Here is a 19085-nt window from a genome sequence, read left to right as displayed (position 1 = left end):
GATTTTTCAAAGCTGTTCCTCTCGATTTTTCAAAGCTGTTCCTCTCGATTTTTCAAAGCTGTTCCTCTTAGCTAATTTGTCTGACGTACTTGCAAACGCAAATCAAAACAGTGACGCTCGAGGACTCACTAGTAATACTCACCTAACGTCTCATTCACCTCGACACGAATCTTCAGGAGAGTTTTCAACATAATTGAAAAAAAAAACGCACACAATGCCTTCTCACCACCATCTCTCGTCCGATTTCACCTACTCCATGTGGGATCATGCTTCGAAGAACTCGCGCCATCCTTATAGCAATCCTTACATCACCCACAATCCTCTTACTTCTCTACAACCGCAACCTCGACCCACCCTTTCAACACCAGGTCTCCGCCCCAGCAAACTCAACCCTCGGCTTCGGCACCATCCTAGCCGTCTCCCGCCCGCACTCCCGACGCCAACCAGGTCTCCTCTGGGCAGCCAACCTTACAGACCTCGAGATCGTCATACCACATCAGCCAGAATGGACGGAAGCAGAACTAGACGCGTTCCGCCTCACCTCAGACTCTGCGATCTCTGAGGGTAGCGCAAGGGCATGGCTCGGACACCTCAATGCCCTACGCTGTTTTCTCGACACGGGGAAAGAAACAGCACTCATTATCGAAGACGACGTAGACTTCGATCTCTCCATTCGAAGCCATCAAATCCCCCTCCTTGCCCCCGTCGTCCGCAGCCTCCTCTCGAACACCTCTTCGGCCCGATCCAGTGTTGATGAAAGGTACTGGGGCGACACCAACACCTGGGACATCCTCTACCCGGGGCACTGCGACGACGCTCTCCCTTCCCCGCCAGGGGACTCATCTGGCAACCCAACCAACCCTCTCCTCTCGCACCCTCACCTCTTCTACCCCGACCCTTCCATCCCCCCACACACCCTCTTGCACCCCGATACGAGTAACTTCCTCCGCGCCCTGCGCGTTCCAGAATCCACACGCATACTGCACCGCACATTCGCGCCCTTCTGCACATTCGCGTATGCCGTGAACCGCCGGTCCGCAGAGAGGATCGTGAAAGAGTTCAGCAGGGAGAGGGAAGGGGTCGAGGCGTTTGATGTGCAGTTGCTGAAGGCGTGTGGGGAGGGGTTGAGGTGCTTTAGTGTGGGGCCAGAGATTTTTCATCATGCGGATGGGGGGAGTGAGATTGCGAGTGTGGATCGTGGGGTTGAGGGCGGTGTTGAACTGGTACGTGATATAGAAGCGTTGCGGAAAGGGACGTGGAATTTGCGGTGTGGAGCGAGACATGGGCAGTTGTGGGTGGACGAGGATGACGAGGATGGGAGAGCGAGGGCGAAGGAGGTGGTGATGAGGATGCTGGAAAGAGGAGCGGGAGAGTGCCCGATTGATCTTGTAAAGGCGGAGAGAAGCTGGAAGGGCTGTGAGTGGGGGGAGTGTGGTGCGCAGTCGTAGAGCAGCACATGCGCACATCTAAAAGATACAGCAGCGAGTTTGGAGATGGGCAAATGAAGACTCCGATTCCTATGTACAATTAGATGCCGTCCCACCCATCCTATCTGCCATGAGGTATCATTGTCTGCGACCAACCATGATCGATGAAGTCCCGAACGCCTGCTGCTATGATACAGTCGGGTAGATGAAGAAAAGGGGTATTTGAGAAGTGAAGTGCGAAGGAAAATGACATGAGAGATGTTGGTACTCAATGTGACCCTTGAATCGCGATCGAACCCAATGCAAAACAACGCAATGCTTACGCAAAAGTCTGTAGATGTGGAACAGCGAGGAGTATCACCTCATCGCCACAGGTCGGCCCTTGAGGCACGCTTATCGCGTCCTGCGTGGGTCATCCAGCTCGCTCGCGCTCCAGGGCCGCCGGGGCTCGTGCTGAGTGAGTGCGAATGGCTATGGCCAAAGCCACCAAAACTGCCACCACCGCCACCTGCTGTAGGGTTTCCTGCGCTTCTCGGCCGAGCATCATTCTCTGCAGGAATAGCCAAGAAACCACCGAAGCCGTTGGGTACCACGATACTCTTTCGAGCCTCGCCTCCCCATTGTGGTCCCAAGCCTTTGTGTGCTGAGTAGCTGCTGAGTGGACGACCGCCAACCATTGATGCGCGTCGTTGTCCCGCCTCTGGAGGAATGATGGAGGTGAATATCCATTCCAGCTCGTCAAGTCCCTTGGAGAACACTTCAAGTGGCTGGTTGAATGTGGGTTGCGGTGCTTCGCTGAATGGACGGATCGGCGGTGCTAGTGTGAGGATCTCAGGGAATTCGGGGTCTTGAACGTAGAGCTGGCGCAGTCCAGGAAGGCTGTTGGACAATAACGACTTGGCCAAGTACTGGTAGTAGGAGGCGCCAGGGGAGTAAATCTGGTTCGTCGAGTTCGCAATGATCTCGTAGTTCAGCTTGCGCAGGGTGTACGACTCCAGAGGGGGCAGAGGATCCAATGGTAACGATGCCGTGATTGTTGCGTTGTATTCGAGTGTTCTCAGATTAGAGGCCGCCCTCAGAATAGCGTGCAGATCTGCGACTGTGATTCCGTTGCAGTTCCTAATGATGAGTGTCTTCAATCTGGCGGCGCACATGTGGTTCGAGAGGTACTGCACCAGTCCTTGCGCAGTCACACCGTGTACTTTCTCCAGCTTCAGTGTCTCCAGGGGTGGGAAATGCGGCAGGCCAGGTGCATCGTGGAAGAAGGAGTCGTTCATCCAAGCACCGCCTGTCACTGTGAGCTCGCTCAATCGAGGGAGCATACCAAAGACCTGCCTCAATATGCTCGGTTCGATGCGCAGCTTGTTCAGCTCAACCACGCGCAGCTCCTGCCAGTAGCCATGGAGCAGCGATTCCACTGATTGCTCTCCACCCTCGTTGTACTTCATCTTCTGAATGTGCGGACAGCGTGCTTGGAGTTCCTGTCGCAGCAATTGACATGACTGGTCGCCGTTGTAGAAGCCGTCTGGGAGGTCGATGTAGTCGAGGTTCGGGCAGCCTGATACGAGACGTGCTAGATCGGCCTTGCAAGACTCTCGTGTCATATATGGGAGCTTGACAAAGCGCACTCGCTGGCCGAGGTGCTGGTTGCCGCGCACGCTGTTACTCAGCATCTGGAGGCGCACCGTCGGGATATCTTCTGCGTCGCCATTGCGCGACTTGCGCCTTCGCTGGTCGGCGTAGATCTCTTCGAGCTCGCAGTAGTGAACGGCGTCAATGCGAATGCTGTTGTAGCTGCCTTCTGTCAGACTCGGTCATGTAGTAATAATTGACAGCGCAACTTACAGCAGACCAGCAGCTATGCCGTACCATGACCGTCGAGTCAGGGCGCAGTGTGCCAGGTCGCGCATGTCACAGGTCATGCAGCCATCGTTCCCGCTGTCCTCGCTGCCATCGAGCGTGTCATCAGTCGAGTGTGGACAGACCTCCTCGAAGATGCGGCGCAGCACCTTCTCCGGCAGGCGCGTTGTCTGGTCTGGTCCATGGTATTCGTAGGTCGCAGGGGAGTAATAGTCGTTGCGCGGCACGCGGAGGTCTACGCTTTTCTTGGGCGTCGACGACTTCTTCCTGGAGAATCGCTTGAACCACCCCATGATGCCAGTTCTAGACAATCAATCAGTCGGTGTATAAATTTATGGACGCCCAGGCACGCGTCAGGGTAATTCAGGGTGCTGCGACAAGTACGCGGGGTAGAAATAGTACAGGAGCTACTCACGAGTTTCGCTCCGCGGCTTGTGGGCCCTGTATGAAACGCCGCGACATGTCCAGATCAACACGATGAATAACGCCGCTACAGCCAAAGATGTTCGGCTTTGGCCCGATTACGAAGCAGCAAATTGGAGGGTGGATGGCACTGTCAGTGGTTCTCGCGAAGAGGGCAGTTCTGTCGCTGAGAGCGCTCAGTGCGGCGTAGTTTTCGTGTTTAAGGGGCCTCCTCTGACCTTCTTCAACGGGCCAAAGCCAAACACCGAGCAGACGTGGACGAATTGAGCCTGGTCACGACTAGTGCTGTAGGACGCGTTCGACATGTCAGCAAGGCGGTTCAGCATCCTATCACCGGCACAGCAGAGAGCGAGTGAAATGCGGATCTGCTGTGCCGGGACTGCAACAAAGAGTGGATGAACATCTTCCACCGCCTGTGGCTGCGGGGAAGACGCCTGCCAGGGGTACCGGTAGGCAACAGCACGACGGCGAGGGAGCCGTTGAACGGGAGGCTTTGTCAAGGCGGAACAACGTATCAGGAGGTCTCTTGCGTATTTATAGATTTGCGAGTAGACGTCACTCAATGTGGAAGTGGTTCAGATATATCTTTGCATGAAAGACATGCAGCTACTCTAAGTAGCAAGATAGCAGATCGAGGGCTTCACCAGTCTGAAAGCTGACGACTGTCCACAGACTGCACGACAAGTGCATAAGCATGACGCTGACAACACACTTGCCCAAGGGCAGCAGGGAGCTGCTTGACACTGTTGCGTGGAGGTCCAGGGCGGCGTGTCCTCGTTGAACCCTGCAAATGTTGTGTGTCCGGCTGCGGCGTGGAGGACAGCAGCCTTCAGCTCTCCGCGCGCAGCGACAATTGGGGTTGCAGGCTAGTGTCAATTCAATATATGAGTGGAGGCACAGAGTCGCACAGCGGAGGCGGAGCACACGCGAGAGTGTTCAACAGACGCGTGCGCTGCTCAATGAGAGGCGTTGTGGTGGTTTCAGATGCTAATCAAGAACGGGCAGCTTCGCCGAGCGTCCTGTCGCCGGCCGCTAAACCGCTACCCGCCTGCAGGCCGCCTCGAGATTGGAACTGGGAACATGGAGAACTTGCGTGTGGTAGATGCCATGTGAGAGCGTGTTCAGGCGAGAAACCTCTGCAAAGTTCGGTACGGAGGCAGAACCCTTTTGCGGGGAAGAAAAGGTATATGTAAACGTCTTATGACACGACGTCCAATTGCTCCGGCAGTGCAGGACCGCACAGATCTCGTCGAACTCGCCAAGTCCCATGTCTGGCGCTGAGAGCGCGTTAGCTCCTCCATCCACGTCAAGAAATCTTCTAATGAGCGTTCGCACGGTGCTGTTACCTCCCTACCGCATCTCCGACCACCTGTCTCATCTCACCTGGAGATCCTTCACTCAGTCTCGTCTCTATTCCCAGAGACTCCACCCCGCCCACTTCACCCGCGAAGCTTGAAGCTTGAAGCTCCCCTCATCAGGTGCTCCCCCCATTCACCTGCCCGCTGACGTCCGCGCGCCTTCCCTTCACATCGAGACCCAAACAAACGCTCCTTCCTCTTACCTTTACCCGACGTCAGCTCGCAGCTGAGTGCAGCCACGCCCCACGCAACAAATCGAAAGATAACTGAGCAGCTGGTCCCCTCAGCATATTGTGATTATGGCCTCCCAACCAACCCCCACGCCTCAGGCACCGAACCTCGACCGCTATGTCGTGATACACGTTGCTACGACGTGTGATGAGCACGGCGTATATGTTACCAAGGACTCTGCTGAGGTCATTGAGCTCGGTTGGATCTTGCTGGACGCAAAGTCCTGCGAAGAGGTACCGCTTCCACCACATCCACCATTGCGCTCGCAGCTGCTAATGCATATCGTCAGCTTCACCGCGAGAGCGTACTTGTGAAACCCGTCAACACCCCCATCACTGCATTGTGCAGTAAGTCGTCCTTCTCCAACACTCCTGCTTCGCATTGGCTGACGTACCCCTGCAGCAAGCTTGACCACCCTGACCTGGGATCAGGTCCGCAACGCTGGCTCATTCCGTGATGCCATTAACCGCTTCGATACGTTCGCACAGGAGCACATCCTGCCCAAAAATTACGAATTCGCTTTCGTGACTCTCGACTCGTGGGACCTGCGTGTCCAATTGCCTCGTGAGGCCCGCGATAAGGCCGTCGTCCTGCCTCCATACCTCCAACACTCTCGTACATTTGACTTGCGCACCGAGTACCAGCGCTGGCAAGCACACCACCCGGAGTCGCTCCCATTCGGTTCAAGTGCTCTGACTAACATTTGTGCTGCCCTCGAGGTTGAGCCTGTGCAGTCGTCAGCTCCCATCAAGCATAACCTTCCCTTTCACCTACAGGCACTTGCCCCCGCCTCGCCAAGGCGGGCTATGGAAGAGGCTGTCACACTTGCAAGAGTACTTCGTGGTCTCATCCGCAAGAGTCAACCGCCTCAAGAGCACCCCGACGTACTTACCAAGCCAATGGACGCTCGCGCTGACGTTCGTGCTTTCCTTTCAGAGCGCAGCAAAGTCCTTCACATGAGCGGTCTCCCTCACGATACCACTCAATCCGAGCTCGAAAGTTGGTTTACTCAGTTTGGCGGTCGTCCAATTGCGTTCTGGACGCTGCGCACCCCCGATCAGCACAAGCCTACCGGCACCGGTTTTGCGATTTTCTCATCACACGAAGAGGCTGCCGAGAGTCTCTGCATGAACGGCCGCGCCCTCAACGAGAAGGCCATCGAGGTCTCGCCTTCATCCAGCCGCGTCCTCGACCGCGCAGCAGAGATCATCACCCCGTTCCCGCCCAGTAAGAATAGGCCTCGTCCGGGTGATTGGAACTGCCCATCATGCGGCTTCTCGAACTTCCAGCGACGCACTGCATGCTTCCGCTGCTCGTTCCCGGCTATGCAGCAGGGCGGTCCCCAAGGCGGCGATCCCATAGGTTACGGCGCTGGTTATGGCTACGGTCATCCCGGTATGATGGGTCCTCCTCAGCACCACATGGGCGGCCATGGCCACGGACACGGCATGGGTGGCGGTCACATGCGTGGAGGTACTGGCGTGGTTCCTTTCCGTGCCGGTGACTGGAAGTGCGGTGAGAATGGCTGTGGCTACCACAACTTCGCCAAGAACACGGCCTGTCTGCGGTGCGGTGCGAGCCGTGCGGGGGCTGCCGTTGTTGCTGACAGCGCTTTCCCCTCGCCCATGGACACACCATCAAGCTTCGGTATGGGCCCTCCCTCCATGGGTGGTACTCCTGGTGCTGGTCCCTACGGTCCTGCTGGCTACGCTCAGGGTGGCTTCCCTCCTCAGCAGTATGGCGGACCATCTAGCCAGTATGCTTTGCCCTCCGGTATGGGCGCTGCCAGCCCCTATCCTCCCATGGGCGCGCAGTACTCTCAGAATGGCGGCATGCATTCAACTCCTTTCGATAGTCGTTCCGCCGAGGCTGCCTTCAGCGCGGCTGACCCGTACCCCAACCAGGGCGCTCCCAACGGCGGCGGCGACCCCTTCTCCTTCCTTTCTACCGGCTTCAACTCACTGTCGATGAACGATGACCGTCGTAACGCCTCGAACTCGGCCAATAAGTCACCAGCGTAAGCCTCTCTTATATAAGGTATCACATCTGCATCCTTGGATCTTGCACAAGCGATTTGGTATGGGACGTTTTTTTTCGGACAGGCTGGCGCTGGCAAGATTGAATTCGGGGAGTTCGTCGTTCAGAAATGGTTAAGATCTCGTGGCATTTGCAGGCTACCTGGCATGGAAACGGGTCGGTGTGCGTATAGACTGGGATTTCAAGCGATGGAGTTTGATACCTTTAGCGGAAGGTGGTGTTCCGGGATGGATTTGCAACAAAAGCCGGACAGGATAAAAAGTACAGGCTCGGCTGTGCGGCGGCAACGGGGGCTGGTTGGAGCTTTGGATCTGTCAGTCCGTCTTTTCTCTTTAGCTCTTCTTGTTTTGCGTTTCCTTACTTCTCGTTTATTTTGCAAATTGAATTTCACAATTCTCTTTGCATGTCATTCGAGATCTCGTTCTTTTGATTTGCTGGCATAGCGCGGTGGGTGGTAGCGAGGCGCTGGGAGGATATCGGTTCCTTGGTCGGTCATTCAACATTCTCTCGTTCTCGATTTAAGCTCGCCTTGCGATGTCTTCTGGTGACTGCTCAGGTTATCATCTCTGCCTCAAATATGTGCGTGTCAAGCACTATCAGATGATACCCCGTTGACTGTACCGCTGCATCTCTCCGCTTGCTTGCCGCTGTTCTTAGTCATCCGTCTTTGTCCATACTCTGCTCTTTACAAATTGCCACAAAAGTATACATACATGTAGAAGAATGTACCAACTAGAATGTTAGAAACATGTACGACATGTACTAGAGTGTTAGAAATGTGTACGGCTTTTACGCGTTGCGTTGTGGTATGTTGTTTCTTCGAGTAGGGTCAGGTTTGTATTACAATTGTTCCTACTATTTTGGTACCGACCAGCTTACCGTAGAACACGGCAAGAACTCCACCAAGAAGGTAAGATGCATATGTGGCTTCCTGCTGGGGTCTTCTGTAAAGTATTGCTAATTCAGCTTTGCCTAGACAGCCGCCGATCTTGCACCTGACAACCACTCACCCTCGCGTCCTCAGTCTTCCCATGCAGAACAGTTACTTGCGACAGACAATCAACCCCTGCAGCCTCGAGATCGAAGCCTAAAACGGACCAAACCACTTCCCCGTGTGGTACGGTGGTGTTCCATTGTGTCAGCGTGGCTTCTGAGGGAGGTGGGTCGATGGTGCTACCGGTGAACGACCCGTGCTAATCAGCAAAGCAGACCAACCCTCTGCCACCTTCGAAAAACACTTCGGGGTTTTCAGCATACACAAAACACACTCTGCGGCCGTAATACTGTCTCGGTGTTGACTCCTATATATGTTCCTGTTTTGTATGTTCAGGAATGAGTGTGGTGCCAAGATCTCACTGCATCCGGTTCGACTCCAACGACAATTCGACAGCACCACACTCGTACAATCGTGACATGCGGCGTCGCCACCGCTCCAAAACTTCAATGATAGTCGTAATAAGTCAGCCATATCGTCACGTCTTTGCCTTGATGCATGATAGTCGTTGCACTTACTAGGACGCCTCTCTTTCTTCGACTGGACCTGAACTACACATGTCTCAAGATAATAACGGTTCAAGCGCACACATGCAGCCAGCCAAGGCGACGGCCAAGCGAGGAGGTAGTTGATATCTTCTGCTCTACACGCAGATATCATGGTCTTCAACTTCTAGCATTCGCCCCGCAGAGTACTACTGCCATCCAGCCAGGCCAGTCTTTGGTACCGCGACAAGAGCCAATGTGATTCGCAAGTTCAGGAGTCCAAATTTCACTTTCAGACACTGCCAAATTAAACGGCGGCGACTACGACGCTTTCTAGCTGTGAGGGACCTTATTGGATTTCACTGGACTAAGCGGTCATGCCTGTCTTCAAGGCAGCTACGGTGCTGCGACTGCTGCCCATACCCATCGTTCTGATCATCTACTATACCTTCGTGCAGATCCGGATCCACAGCGATGCGACTTACTTTAGGCTACCTCTATGGGCCACCACGAACGCTCCTCCATCATTTCGCACAAAAGCCGCCACAGCAAGCTCATTCAACCTTACTGAGACAAAATCTACTTTCAGCCCGGCAATGAAGGACTTCTGGAATGACCTCTCTCTTTCCCTTGAAGATGCACGGCCTCAATGCCCCCCTCTCCAAGTCAAAGATGGTCACCCCACAAGCTTGGAGACCACCTTTGAGCCTTTGAACATCTCCAAGATCCCTCCTGCAAGATTGGTCAACTTCACTGATGAGCACGAGACCGTGTTATCGGCATCGCATTACCTGATGCGTAACTCTGTGCAACGTCTTGCACCACGCCTCGTATTTTCCAAAGGCTCCCAGGGAATCGTCACAACCGCGAACCCAAAGTACATACCCATCTTCCTCGTATCTCTCCGTATGCTGCGGCGAACCGGCTGCCAGCTACCCGTGGAGGTCTTCATAGACAATTGGACCAAATACGATCCAATCGTTTGCGACTCTGTACTCCCTTCGCTCAATGCGGCGTGCGTGGTCCTTTCTGAGATTTACGACACAGCACCGAACATCCGCCCACCCGCCAGCTACCAATTCAAGCTCTTCGCCCTCCTATTCTCCTCCTTCCAGCACACCCTCTTCTTCGACAGCGACGCCTTCCCCGCGCACGACCCCACGTCTCTCTTCTCCACGCATCCATACACGACGCACGGCCTCGTCGTCTGGCCCGATCTTTTCGGCCTCACGGTGTCCGAGCACTACTACCACATCGCCGGCATCCCCTACGAGTCACCGTCCACGCGGCCTTCAACAGAGAGCGGCATCGTCTTGCTCGATAAAGAGAAACAGCGTGAGTCGTTACTGATGATGGTGTACTACAACTACTACGGTCCGGAGTACTATTACTCCCTTCTCTGCCAGGGCTCGCACGGCGCAGGCGATAAAGAGACGTTCGTGCAGGCCGCGATGGCGGTCGGCGCGCCGTGGTACCAGGTCAAGACAGGCGTAGTTGGCTTGGGGTACTTTGAGCATGGGAAGTATAGATTGAGTGGACTGGCGCAGATGGATCCGAGGAGCGATTTTGCGTACGGACCGCCGAGCAAAAGCCATATTCACCCCGAAAACCGGTGGCAGGAAGCTGAAGGAGGAGGATGGGAAGCGCAAGTACGGCCGAAACCGTGGTTCGTGCATCAGAATATGCATAAACTAAATCCTACACGCATATTAGAGATGGACGGGACGACGGCAAAGACGAGAAGTGGTAATTACACGCGTATGTGGGGTGATCGAGAGGGAGTTGTGGAGATGTTCGGATACGATGTCGAAAGGCGGGTGTGGGAAGTTATTGTTGAAGAAGGGTGTAGACTCGATGAAGCGAGCGAGGTCTGTATGAAACTGGGAGAGTACTTTGCCGAGGTGTTTGGGACTGTAGACAGCATCGATGAGTGATTAAGTGGACGTTCAGCGTGCTCTAAATTTGTGGTTATCATGCATGTTCATTTCGTATGTATATGACCTACGCCCATCCCGGCTCCATGTAAGGAAAAGGTGCGATAAACGCCGGTATCCTGCTCAAAGACAACCCGCTTAAAATCTAATGACCAAATCACTTCTTCCGAGGGATCACAACGAGTGCCGAGGTGCTCGTTTTCGCTTTGGCTTTCAGTTTCTTCTTGTCCTCGACCTTGGCATTCTTCCGCGGCTGCAGCGTAGCGACCTTGCCTGCCTTCGTGCGCTTCTTCGCCGGCGCCTTGCTCTCCACAGCGTCCGCCTTCCTCTTCCCTGTCGCCTTCCCCTTCGTCTCAACTTCCTTTGCGCCACCCCTCGGACCCCTCACCACGCCCTTGTCACTCCTCTCCTTCCCCCTCTTCAGTTCCGGCTGCAACAGTCCATGCTCCTTGACGTAGTGAATGATGTCGAGTGCAATGTCGCAGAACTCTTGGCACCCTCGAATCAGCTTCAATGTCCCCTTTCCGGAGGTCAAACCAGCCCTCCAGCGGTCAATGATTGCAAAGAAGATCTCATCTACATCAGCGTCTTTAGCTGAGCGTGTGCGTGCTGGTTCACCATCAAAGGAGGAAGGGCTGGGGCGAAGGGCCTGGTTACCGCCATGAAAACCGTATCCGCAACCCATCTCGTCCCCGATCTCGTACTGCACGTAGGCCTCCAGAACCATAACTGCGATGGTGTGGAAGTTGATGACCGCGTGGGCGGGTTCAGGGTCCGGTTTCTGCAAAGCTTGTTGAGCTGGGAGGAAGACGTTCAGGAAGAGCTGCATCTCTTGCTCAGAGTGGTCCTCGGTGAGCATTACTTCTTCTCGAACCAGATCTGGGATTGAGACTTTAGCCATGGGGAGATCGGTGGTGGCGGCAGGAGGATGATAGGTGGCTTCGTATTTGGGGAGTGCCCAAGAGATGGGTCTGCTAGTCTCTTCATCATCATCGTCGTCTGATAACTCAATGACAGTGTCCTGTTTGTCACCCGGGACGCTCAATTTGGGTGCGGCATCAGTCGGCTTTGGCCCTACAATCGAGGTACCGTGCTGCAAAATACCTGGAGAAGTGGTGGCATCGAAGGCTGAACGAGAGCCAGGACTTGCAGTGGTCGAACGATGGCGCGGCGCACGTGTGACCAACAGCTCATCGTCATCAGAAGCCTCCGACCTTTCCTCCTCTTGCACTTCGGTGATACGCTGCGGGCTGACAGAGCCAGGAAGAGGATAGTCTGGAAAACGTGCATGTCGCATCGATGGATTGGGACCATAGCCCGAAGGCATCCAGGGAGGATTGACTTGACCATGTTGTGCGCCAGTGGAATAGGTGGGATACTGCATGTTTACGCCGTACGGAGAATTCGAGTTCCGCGGTGGCCCATTGACTTGCTTAGTCTGGTTGGCTATAAGACTGTTGAAAAGATGGTCTGTCGCGGGCTGACAAGAAGGTGTACCTGCCACTACTTGTGGGGCATTCTGATGATACTGCTGTTGTGTCGGCATCGGGCCATGCAGTAGGATAGGATTTGCCTGCACTGCGTCTGCGGTCATTGGGCCCATGCCGGACAGTTTATGTCGTCGCTGCCACTGCTGCACAAGCAGACGCGAGTTGGCTGACAGACCCATCCCACAAGGAGATAGAGCCGTCTCTTCTGAGCTGTGCTTTTGAGATCCAATGACAGAGTCTGCTGAGGGGGATCTCAGGCTTTTGCCACCCGATGATACTGCTTGGGGACCAACATCTGACTGCCGTGGATCTTGAGTATACTGCTCGACAGAAAGTTGACTTTGAGTTACATCGGTGACTGCTGTAGTCGGAAGCTGTGACACGGGAATACTGACCTGAGTAACTGTGCCGTATGGAACTTGCGCTTGTGGACGAGCTGCGTCAAGGTTCACCCCAGAGGAAGATGTGCCAGTCTCGGAAGTGACTTCGGGAGTACCAACTGAAGAAGATGCACGTGCCTGACCATCCATAGTATTGGGAGCTGCGGTCGTACTGTGAGTGGCTGTGATTGCTAGATTGACCCCAGCAGCTCCCTCAATTGCATCAATAGGCATTCGAGACTCAGTTCCTGGCTCTTGTTTGATCGAAGGAGCATCACAGGATGCCTGAATGATGGAACTTGCCGTATCATTGACAGTTTGCTGAAGGCTTGTAGCATCTTGACCATCTTCGTTAGTGAACTCCGCGAATATGTCGCGGTCATCGTATCCCTCGGCTGCTGGTTCCCGTCTCACTTGGACTTCTGTGCTTGCATCAGTAGCTGTATTTGGACAGTGCGATGCCTGAAGGTGGTCGTTGGCCTGGAGATGCTGTGAAGATGTCTCAGGAGGTTGAGCGGTCGCTGTGTATGAAGGCTGCTGGCGTTCCATATCTTTGCACTGGCCTTGTCCACTATTTTCAAGCTCTTGTATCACTTGTTCCAAGCCGTACATGCCATTCAGACCAGCCGCATTCTGGTGTACCGTAAGCTGCTGGGATGGCTGTCCGTACTGTTGCAGATCATCTGCCTGATGTGCACTCTGGTCAGTGGCAGCCGAAAACTGTCCCGCCATAGGTGGTGCAAATCCGTTCCCAACTGCTGGACTGTCGTTGGACTGTTGCTGCTGAACGGTTGGTTCGTGCATCTGCTGGTCGCCGACTCTGCCATCGCTCATGCCGTCGAAGCGGGCAATCGAATCTGGCGCTGAACAGGTGGGCGCTCGACCCCAGAGATGGCGCAGAGGGTTTGTAAACGGCGCCATTGTTGCTCGTGTGGCGGAAGGTGATTGTTCGATACGCTGTAGTTGAGCCGTTGAGTCGTCAAAGGTAGTCGAGTGGTGTGTGGTGTGGTGTATCAGAAAAGATTCTGACAGCGTGGAGAAGACGTAGTGACGAGCTTTCATGTAGGTGGCAACGCTCACTCCTTCATATTTATCATTGTACCTTTGCCTTTACCTCTGGGCTGCAGACCGCTCCTCTCTCACTTACTTAGCAAAGTCGTAAGCTGTAAGTGCAAGGTCATTGTCAATGTAACGCGGGGTCATGAGGAAGGTGGAGCCGAGGTAACCTTGTCGCCGGTGTGTATGTGATTCAGACGAACCACTTGATAGGCATGTGACTAATCGTATATCTGTGCCCCTATCCACTGTGCGGCATGGGATGGTGAATGGTTTTGCAGCGTAACGACATGTCGTAAATCCGGCAGGTACAGGCGCCTGAAAGTTGTGTACGGAACGCAGAACGATATGGGCAGCGTAGAGTATGGGAGAGGGCGGTGTGAGTGTCGATCATTTATGCGCAGCATGTGGTATTGCTATCAGATACAAGGCTCGGTGCGGCTGAGCTGAGGTGCCGACAGTTCGAGTCCAGGTACTCGATGTGAACACCTGTTCGCAGCTGAAGTGAGGATGTACTGCGGGGTGCCAGGCAATGTTTTGATGTTCGAGTTGTGACGGAAGGTGGGAGACAGAGTGCTCGAGGAAGACCCGGACTAGACGCGCTTGCCACGCTAGGGCCCTCTCACCTGCTTGGAACCCCCCCCCCCCAATTCTCAGTCTTCAGCCATGGGCCTTCAGCCGCCTTGGATTCGGCTATGGTACATATGGGGGGTTGCATAGAGTCTGCTCGTGGCCTTTATTTCACGTTCTAGGTGTTGTGTAGTAGCTTCACCCTGTGCTTGAAGCCATCCGTCTCTTCATCTCATTGCTTACGCCGTGCCCCCGGATATCCCCCAACAACCTCTTGACAAACCCATCAAACAACGGCGCCAACGAGCAATCCCGATACTTATCCACAAACAACCCCTCTTTCCCCCCCCTCGTCACTCCCGTACTGCTAACATCCGTCCCCTCAATAAGCGTCCCCTTCGGATACACCGGCCTCGCACCCTCCTCAATCAACATAACAAACGCCGGATCAATCGGCACTGAACCCAAAAACGGCACCTCGAAATCCCTCGCCATAATCTCTCCTCCACCCTTACTAAACACATTCGTGCACTCGCTGCAGTTCGGACAAACGAAACCCGCCATGTTCTCCACCACACCTAGCACCCGTATCCCCGTCTTCTTGCAGAAGTTCAACTCCTTCTTGACGTCGGATATTGATATGGCTTGGGGTGTGGTAACAACGACGGCGCCGGCAAGCTGGTTGGGCGGCGCGGTGGGCGAGGCGACTTGTTTGAGCAGGGTCTCGAGGAGGGAGATGTGTTCGTCGCTGGTGCCGGGCGGGGTGTCGATGAGGAGGAAATCAAGTTCGGGCCAGAGCACGTCGGTTAGGAATTGCCTGACCATTGCTGTTTTCTTGGGTCCGCGCCAAATCACTGCATCGCTCCTGTTCGCTAGGATGAAGCCGAGCGACATACATGATATCGCGCCAACTTTCTGCCCTTGTGTTGCTGCGTCTCCATTTGCGGTGTCTGCTTTCGGGGAGAGTGTTTGCGCGGTGTGCACGTCGACGGGTATCCATCCGCCAGGCGCTTGTCGCACTTTCTTCTCCTCGATGCCGAAGAAGCGCGGTATTGAAGGGCCTGTGAGGTCGATGTCCAGCACGCCGACAGAGTGGCCCTGCAGCGAGAGGGTGAGGGCGAGTTGGGTTGTGATGCTCGATTTGCCGACCCCACCTTTGCCCGAAAGCACAAGGAGGATGTTGCGGACATTCTCGAGAGGCATAGTGGGTTGCGTCAGTCGGGCGTGCGATTGGATATGTGGGGAAGATGTGTGAGGGCGGAGTGAGAAGAGTTGCGCATTGTGTGAAGTGTGACGTGAATGTGGTGCTTTGAAATCATAGGTAGAGAAGTGGCGGCGGGATCGGAGCGCTAGCGCTATAAGCTTATTTTGACCGTTGCTGGTCAAGCCTTTGCACTCTTCACAATTTCATCAATACATTTCAATCACGGTTCAAAAACACATGGGACGCATTTGTTGTAGGAGAATATGCATTGCTTGTGCATAAATTAGGTCTTCTATACAACCCCAACTCTACCGTGCAGAAACATTTGACTAAGACACATGAGATATAACATATGGAAAACTGACTTTCTTCTTCTTTCTCAATACACCAAATCTCCTCCATGGTCGCTTACTTGCACTGCGAGCGCTTCAAAACCTCACTGCAGGTCTGGTCCCTGCAAGGAGTGTTGCAAGAAGTGCTGACAGCAAGGTAGACGTAAGGCTGAGCAACAACCTTGAACTGCTTGGAGAAGTCCTTGGCGTTGTAGTTGTTGGCTCTGAAGCCAGCACGGAAGGCGCAGTAGTATTTGCTTCCACCAGTGGTGGCGCAGCCGGTGGTGATGTCGCAGAAGTGCTCAGCGGGGTTGAAGGGGTTGCAGGTGTTGGGGCAGATAGTGCCAAGGGTGTCGCCGGTGTAGTCGCCAGCTGGACTGCCAGGGTCGGACCAAAAACCGCCAGTCTGCTCGGGGTATGGCTGAGGCTGGTACTGGGTTGCGAGGAGGGTAGATTCTCTGTCAGCTTTTCTGTGCACGTGCTAAAAGCCCCCTCATCAGCTCAAGACTATAGCTGTGATAGTCTTTGATAAAGTCAATAGTTCATCCCCTGTTTGACATGGAAAAGGAACCCATCAGCCTGTTCGCCCTTACTCCTTCCATCGTGACAGCAGTCTGGAGCGTATAAAGACTACACAACCGGTCTACAATCAACTCAGTAAGCCCATTAGATCCCGTTCGGTCTCGTCAATCGCTTCATATGTGGCCTCGAGTCTGTCATATTCGTGTGGAAAGAGAAAGATCTGCGAAATCTTTGGCTTGCCCATGACCCGAAAGGTGGAATTGCTACTGAAAAGTTCACAAACCTCGCCAGACGTTGATGACATCAACTCGATTTCCGCGAGCGCGCGGTTTCCTCTGGCGCGACCGATGAGTGACCTTGCAATCTTCGGACCTTGAACTCTAATGGTGCCAATAATGACTGTCAGGACGCCAAGGGACACCATGGCCAAGATGAGGTGATCGACCTATGTAAAGCTTTCAGTTGCGAACTGCCTAGCGAACTGATCACCAAAGAGCGCAAGTAACCTAGTGATGTTGGTCAGTCTGGCTGGCCAGCGCTACAATGCAACGTACGGAGCAATGTTGGAGAACAAATCGAACGTGAATTCCGCGTCTTTTTCAGAATCAGCCGTGGTCGCCGAGCGTCGCGCAGATTGCGTCTTTTATCAAAGCAGTGTTCATGTGCAGCGGTGGGCTACTGCCGCGGCACAATCTAAGTCCTCCTTCCTGCGGGTGCGAATGCCCTCTTACAGTACTAAGACTTAAGTCTGTTCGCGTACAGTTTTCGTGCACGGGCTGCACGCCATCGGTCAATGCACGAGGTAATCCGCATCTCAACACCACAAAAGTGATACTCCACATCAACGTACAGTAGTCACTATATAGTAAAAATTAATTCTAAGTATCTACAGACCTATGCAACAGTTTTGGCACCTTTAGTCAATACTTCTGAGTTGCGATGCGGCCACTACGCGTCGTGTGAGTGCGAGGTGCAGGTGCAGGCTCCTCCACAACAACACCACGCCACGCATCCCCAGAACAAGCTTTTTTTGTACGGGCTTTTGGAGGAGGCTTCTGTGAAGCTTTGCGCTTACCTAATTGGGATAATTGTATAGATTTTGCAGCGGCGCGCTCCTCTTTCCTGCGTTTTACAGCCTCAGCTTTCTCCTCACGCAAGGCCTTGTTCCTTGCGATGCGCTCTTCTCGCTCAACACGCCGTTGCTCTTTATCCTGTTCATCCTGCAGCTTCTTAGCGAGTTGTTCTTGCTTATCCTTTGCTTTTTGAGCAGCTTCTTGAAGCTTTGTGTGTCGCTTGGCCTTCCATTTGGCACGGGCGACGCGTACTTTGCCTGGGGAGTATAGGGTGGCTTCGCTCTTCGATTTCTTCTGCTGCTCCATCGGGAGAGTATGACGTGGCTTCTTTGAGGATCCTAGTGAGATAATTGTACTACGGAGTCCTTTGACTTCAGCTGAAAGTACTGAGACTTGAGCACTCATGTGGTGGAGCGAGCGCCGCAGCTTCTTTGCACCTTCAGCGTCTGGGTCTTTCACCAAATCGTTGAAGACTCGGTCAGCTTCTCGCCACTGATTGCCTGCAAATGGTGAAGGAGTACGCGGCTGTTCTGCAACTGGCTTGCGGAACTTATTGACGACAGAGTCTCTGTTTTGTGGCCAAATTGCTGCGACTTCAAACGCCCGTTGCACCAGCTCAACAGTGAAAACCTCAGTCCAAGACTCGTAAAATAGACGAAAGAAGTCACGCTTCCTTACGCCTGCAAGGCCTTGGCTATAGTGAAGGTGTTGCGTGACGACGTTGCTGTACTTAGAAGCCAGCGGCGAGAATAGCACCACATCAAGCGGCTGAAGCGTGTGAGTACTGTGTGGGGGTAAGACCAGAAGCAGAATTCGATGGCGATCGCAGTACTTGATAAAAGCCATCGTTATATGAGAGCCGTGGCCATCGACAATGAGCAATCGCCACGCACGGCGTGTCTTCTTCTTTGTAAAGCGCTGAAATATTTGCTCCAGCCACGCCAGTCCTACTTGATCATTCGTCCAGCCAGAGGGAGTTGCAGTAACAAAGGCTGAGTGATTTCCTTCTTCAATATCTTCGACCCAGCTGCTTTGTATGGTGTTGGCTTTGCCGGCATAAATGAGACCTGGCGGCAAGACGCTGCCATCGGCGCAGACGCTTGCCAATAACGTCACCCACTCTCTGTTGCCATCCTGCAGCGATTGCTTGTTTTTCTGAAGCTCGTACGCAAACTTTGAGAAGATCCTCTTGCTCTTGGGGAGTACTCCAATCGCGAAGCCCTTCTCATCCATATTGTATGTATGACGTTGTTCGATGCCGAATTCGTGAATTGTGCGGTACATGAGGTCAAAATAGAGGTCGTACTTCTGTGCAGAATCGGCGTAGTGACGTTGTTTGTCCATGGCGGAGGCCCATTTGTAGAGGAGGGTGTTGGAATGTTCGTCAATGAAGCGCGTAACCCAGCTATCGGAGACTGGCTGACCTGCCATTTCTGCGGCAAAATTTCGTACCATATGCCTTGTAGGTGGCAAGTGACGCGCTGTAAGCACTTCTATATACTCACAAAGCTCACGCTCTTGTTGTGGGCTGAGTTTGCGGCGTTCTTCATCTGCAATTGCACGTGGGAGTGTCACGCCTCTGGCGGTGCGCGACACTGTCGATTGCGACAACCCACACTGATCAGCAACTTTCTGGTAGCAAACATTTCCGTCTGAACTCTCTGCACGTGCATCTTCAAGCGCTTCAAAAAGGGACTTCATTTGGTGGA

At 53.9% G+C, this 19085-nt stretch overlaps 7 protein-coding genes across 7 annotated transcripts in view; 3 read left to right on the top strand and 4 right to left on the bottom strand.

Moving 5' to 3' along the window:
- Positions 1-1619, top strand: part of BU25DRAFT_91440 (glycosyltransferase family 25 protein) — a 1780-nt gene extending 161 nt beyond the window's left edge. The window contains exon 2 of the mRNA XM_033712236.1: positions 1-1619. Coding sequence (XP_033560788.1) covers positions 267-1448 — 1182 coding nt within the window. The 5' untranslated portion in view covers positions 1-266 and the 3' untranslated portion in view covers positions 1449-1619.
- Positions 1573-3629, bottom strand: BU25DRAFT_411569 (F-box domain-containing protein). The gene is made up of 2 exons (XM_033706584.1): positions 3273-3629; positions 1573-3221 (listed from the first exon to the last, which is right to left on the bottom strand). Exons 1-2 carry the CDS (start codon positions 3578-3580, stop codon positions 1790-1792), a joined length of 1740 nt encoding a protein of 579 aa, XP_033560787.1. The 5' UTR covers positions 3581-3629; the 3' UTR covers positions 1573-1789.
- A 1506-nt stretch (positions 3630-5135) lies between these two features.
- On the top strand, positions 5136-7401 carry BU25DRAFT_91387 (uncharacterized protein). Its single transcript, XM_033712235.1, has 3 exons — positions 5136-5532; positions 5589-5646; positions 5702-7401. Exons 1-3 carry the CDS (start codon positions 5368-5370, stop codon positions 7318-7320), a joined length of 1842 nt encoding a protein of 613 aa, XP_033560786.1. The 5' UTR covers positions 5136-5367; the 3' UTR covers positions 7321-7401.
- A 1690-nt stretch (positions 7402-9091) lies between these two features.
- On the top strand, positions 9092-10769 carry BU25DRAFT_91380 (glycosyltransferase family 71 protein). The gene has a single exon (XM_033712234.1). It carries the CDS (start codon positions 9193-9195, stop codon positions 10747-10749), a length of 1557 nt encoding a protein of 518 aa, XP_033560785.1. The 5' UTR covers positions 9092-9192; the 3' UTR covers positions 10750-10769.
- Positions 10770-10839: 70 nt separating this feature from the next.
- Positions 10840-13821, bottom strand: BU25DRAFT_449172 (uncharacterized protein). The gene has a single exon (XM_033709629.1). The coding sequence runs from the start codon at positions 13679-13681 to the stop codon at positions 10907-10909; it is 2775 nt and encodes a 924-aa protein (XP_033560784.1). The 5' UTR covers positions 13682-13821; the 3' UTR covers positions 10840-10906.
- A 205-nt stretch (positions 13822-14026) lies between these two features.
- Positions 14027-15527, bottom strand: BU25DRAFT_411565 (P-loop containing nucleoside triphosphate hydrolase protein). Its single transcript, XM_033706583.1, has one exon. It carries the CDS (start codon positions 15446-15448, stop codon positions 14444-14446), a length of 1005 nt encoding a protein of 334 aa, XP_033560783.1. The 5' UTR covers positions 15449-15527; the 3' UTR covers positions 14027-14443.
- Positions 15528-15657: 130 nt separating this feature from the next.
- BU25DRAFT_449170 (uncharacterized protein) lies at positions 15658-16727 on the bottom strand (the record flags this gene model as incomplete). The annotated part of the gene is made up of 2 exons (XM_033709628.1): positions 15658-16262; positions 16587-16727. The coding sequence occupies 2 exons, from the start codon at positions 16725-16727 to the stop codon at positions 15858-15860; spliced, it is 546 nt and encodes a 181-aa protein (XP_033560782.1). The 3' UTR covers positions 15658-15857.
- Positions 16728-19085: the final 2358 nt, after the last annotated feature.

The sequence above is a fragment of the Macroventuria anomochaeta genome (assembly GCF_010093625.1).
Source record: "Macroventuria anomochaeta strain CBS 525.71 unplaced genomic scaffold BU25scaffold_20, whole genome shotgun sequence".
Classification (NCBI taxonomy): Eukaryota; Fungi; Ascomycota; class Dothideomycetes; order Pleosporales; family Didymellaceae; genus Macroventuria; species Macroventuria anomochaeta.
The sequence above is the reverse complement of the archived record's forward strand: the minus strand, read 5'-3'. Positions and strand labels throughout refer to the sequence as shown.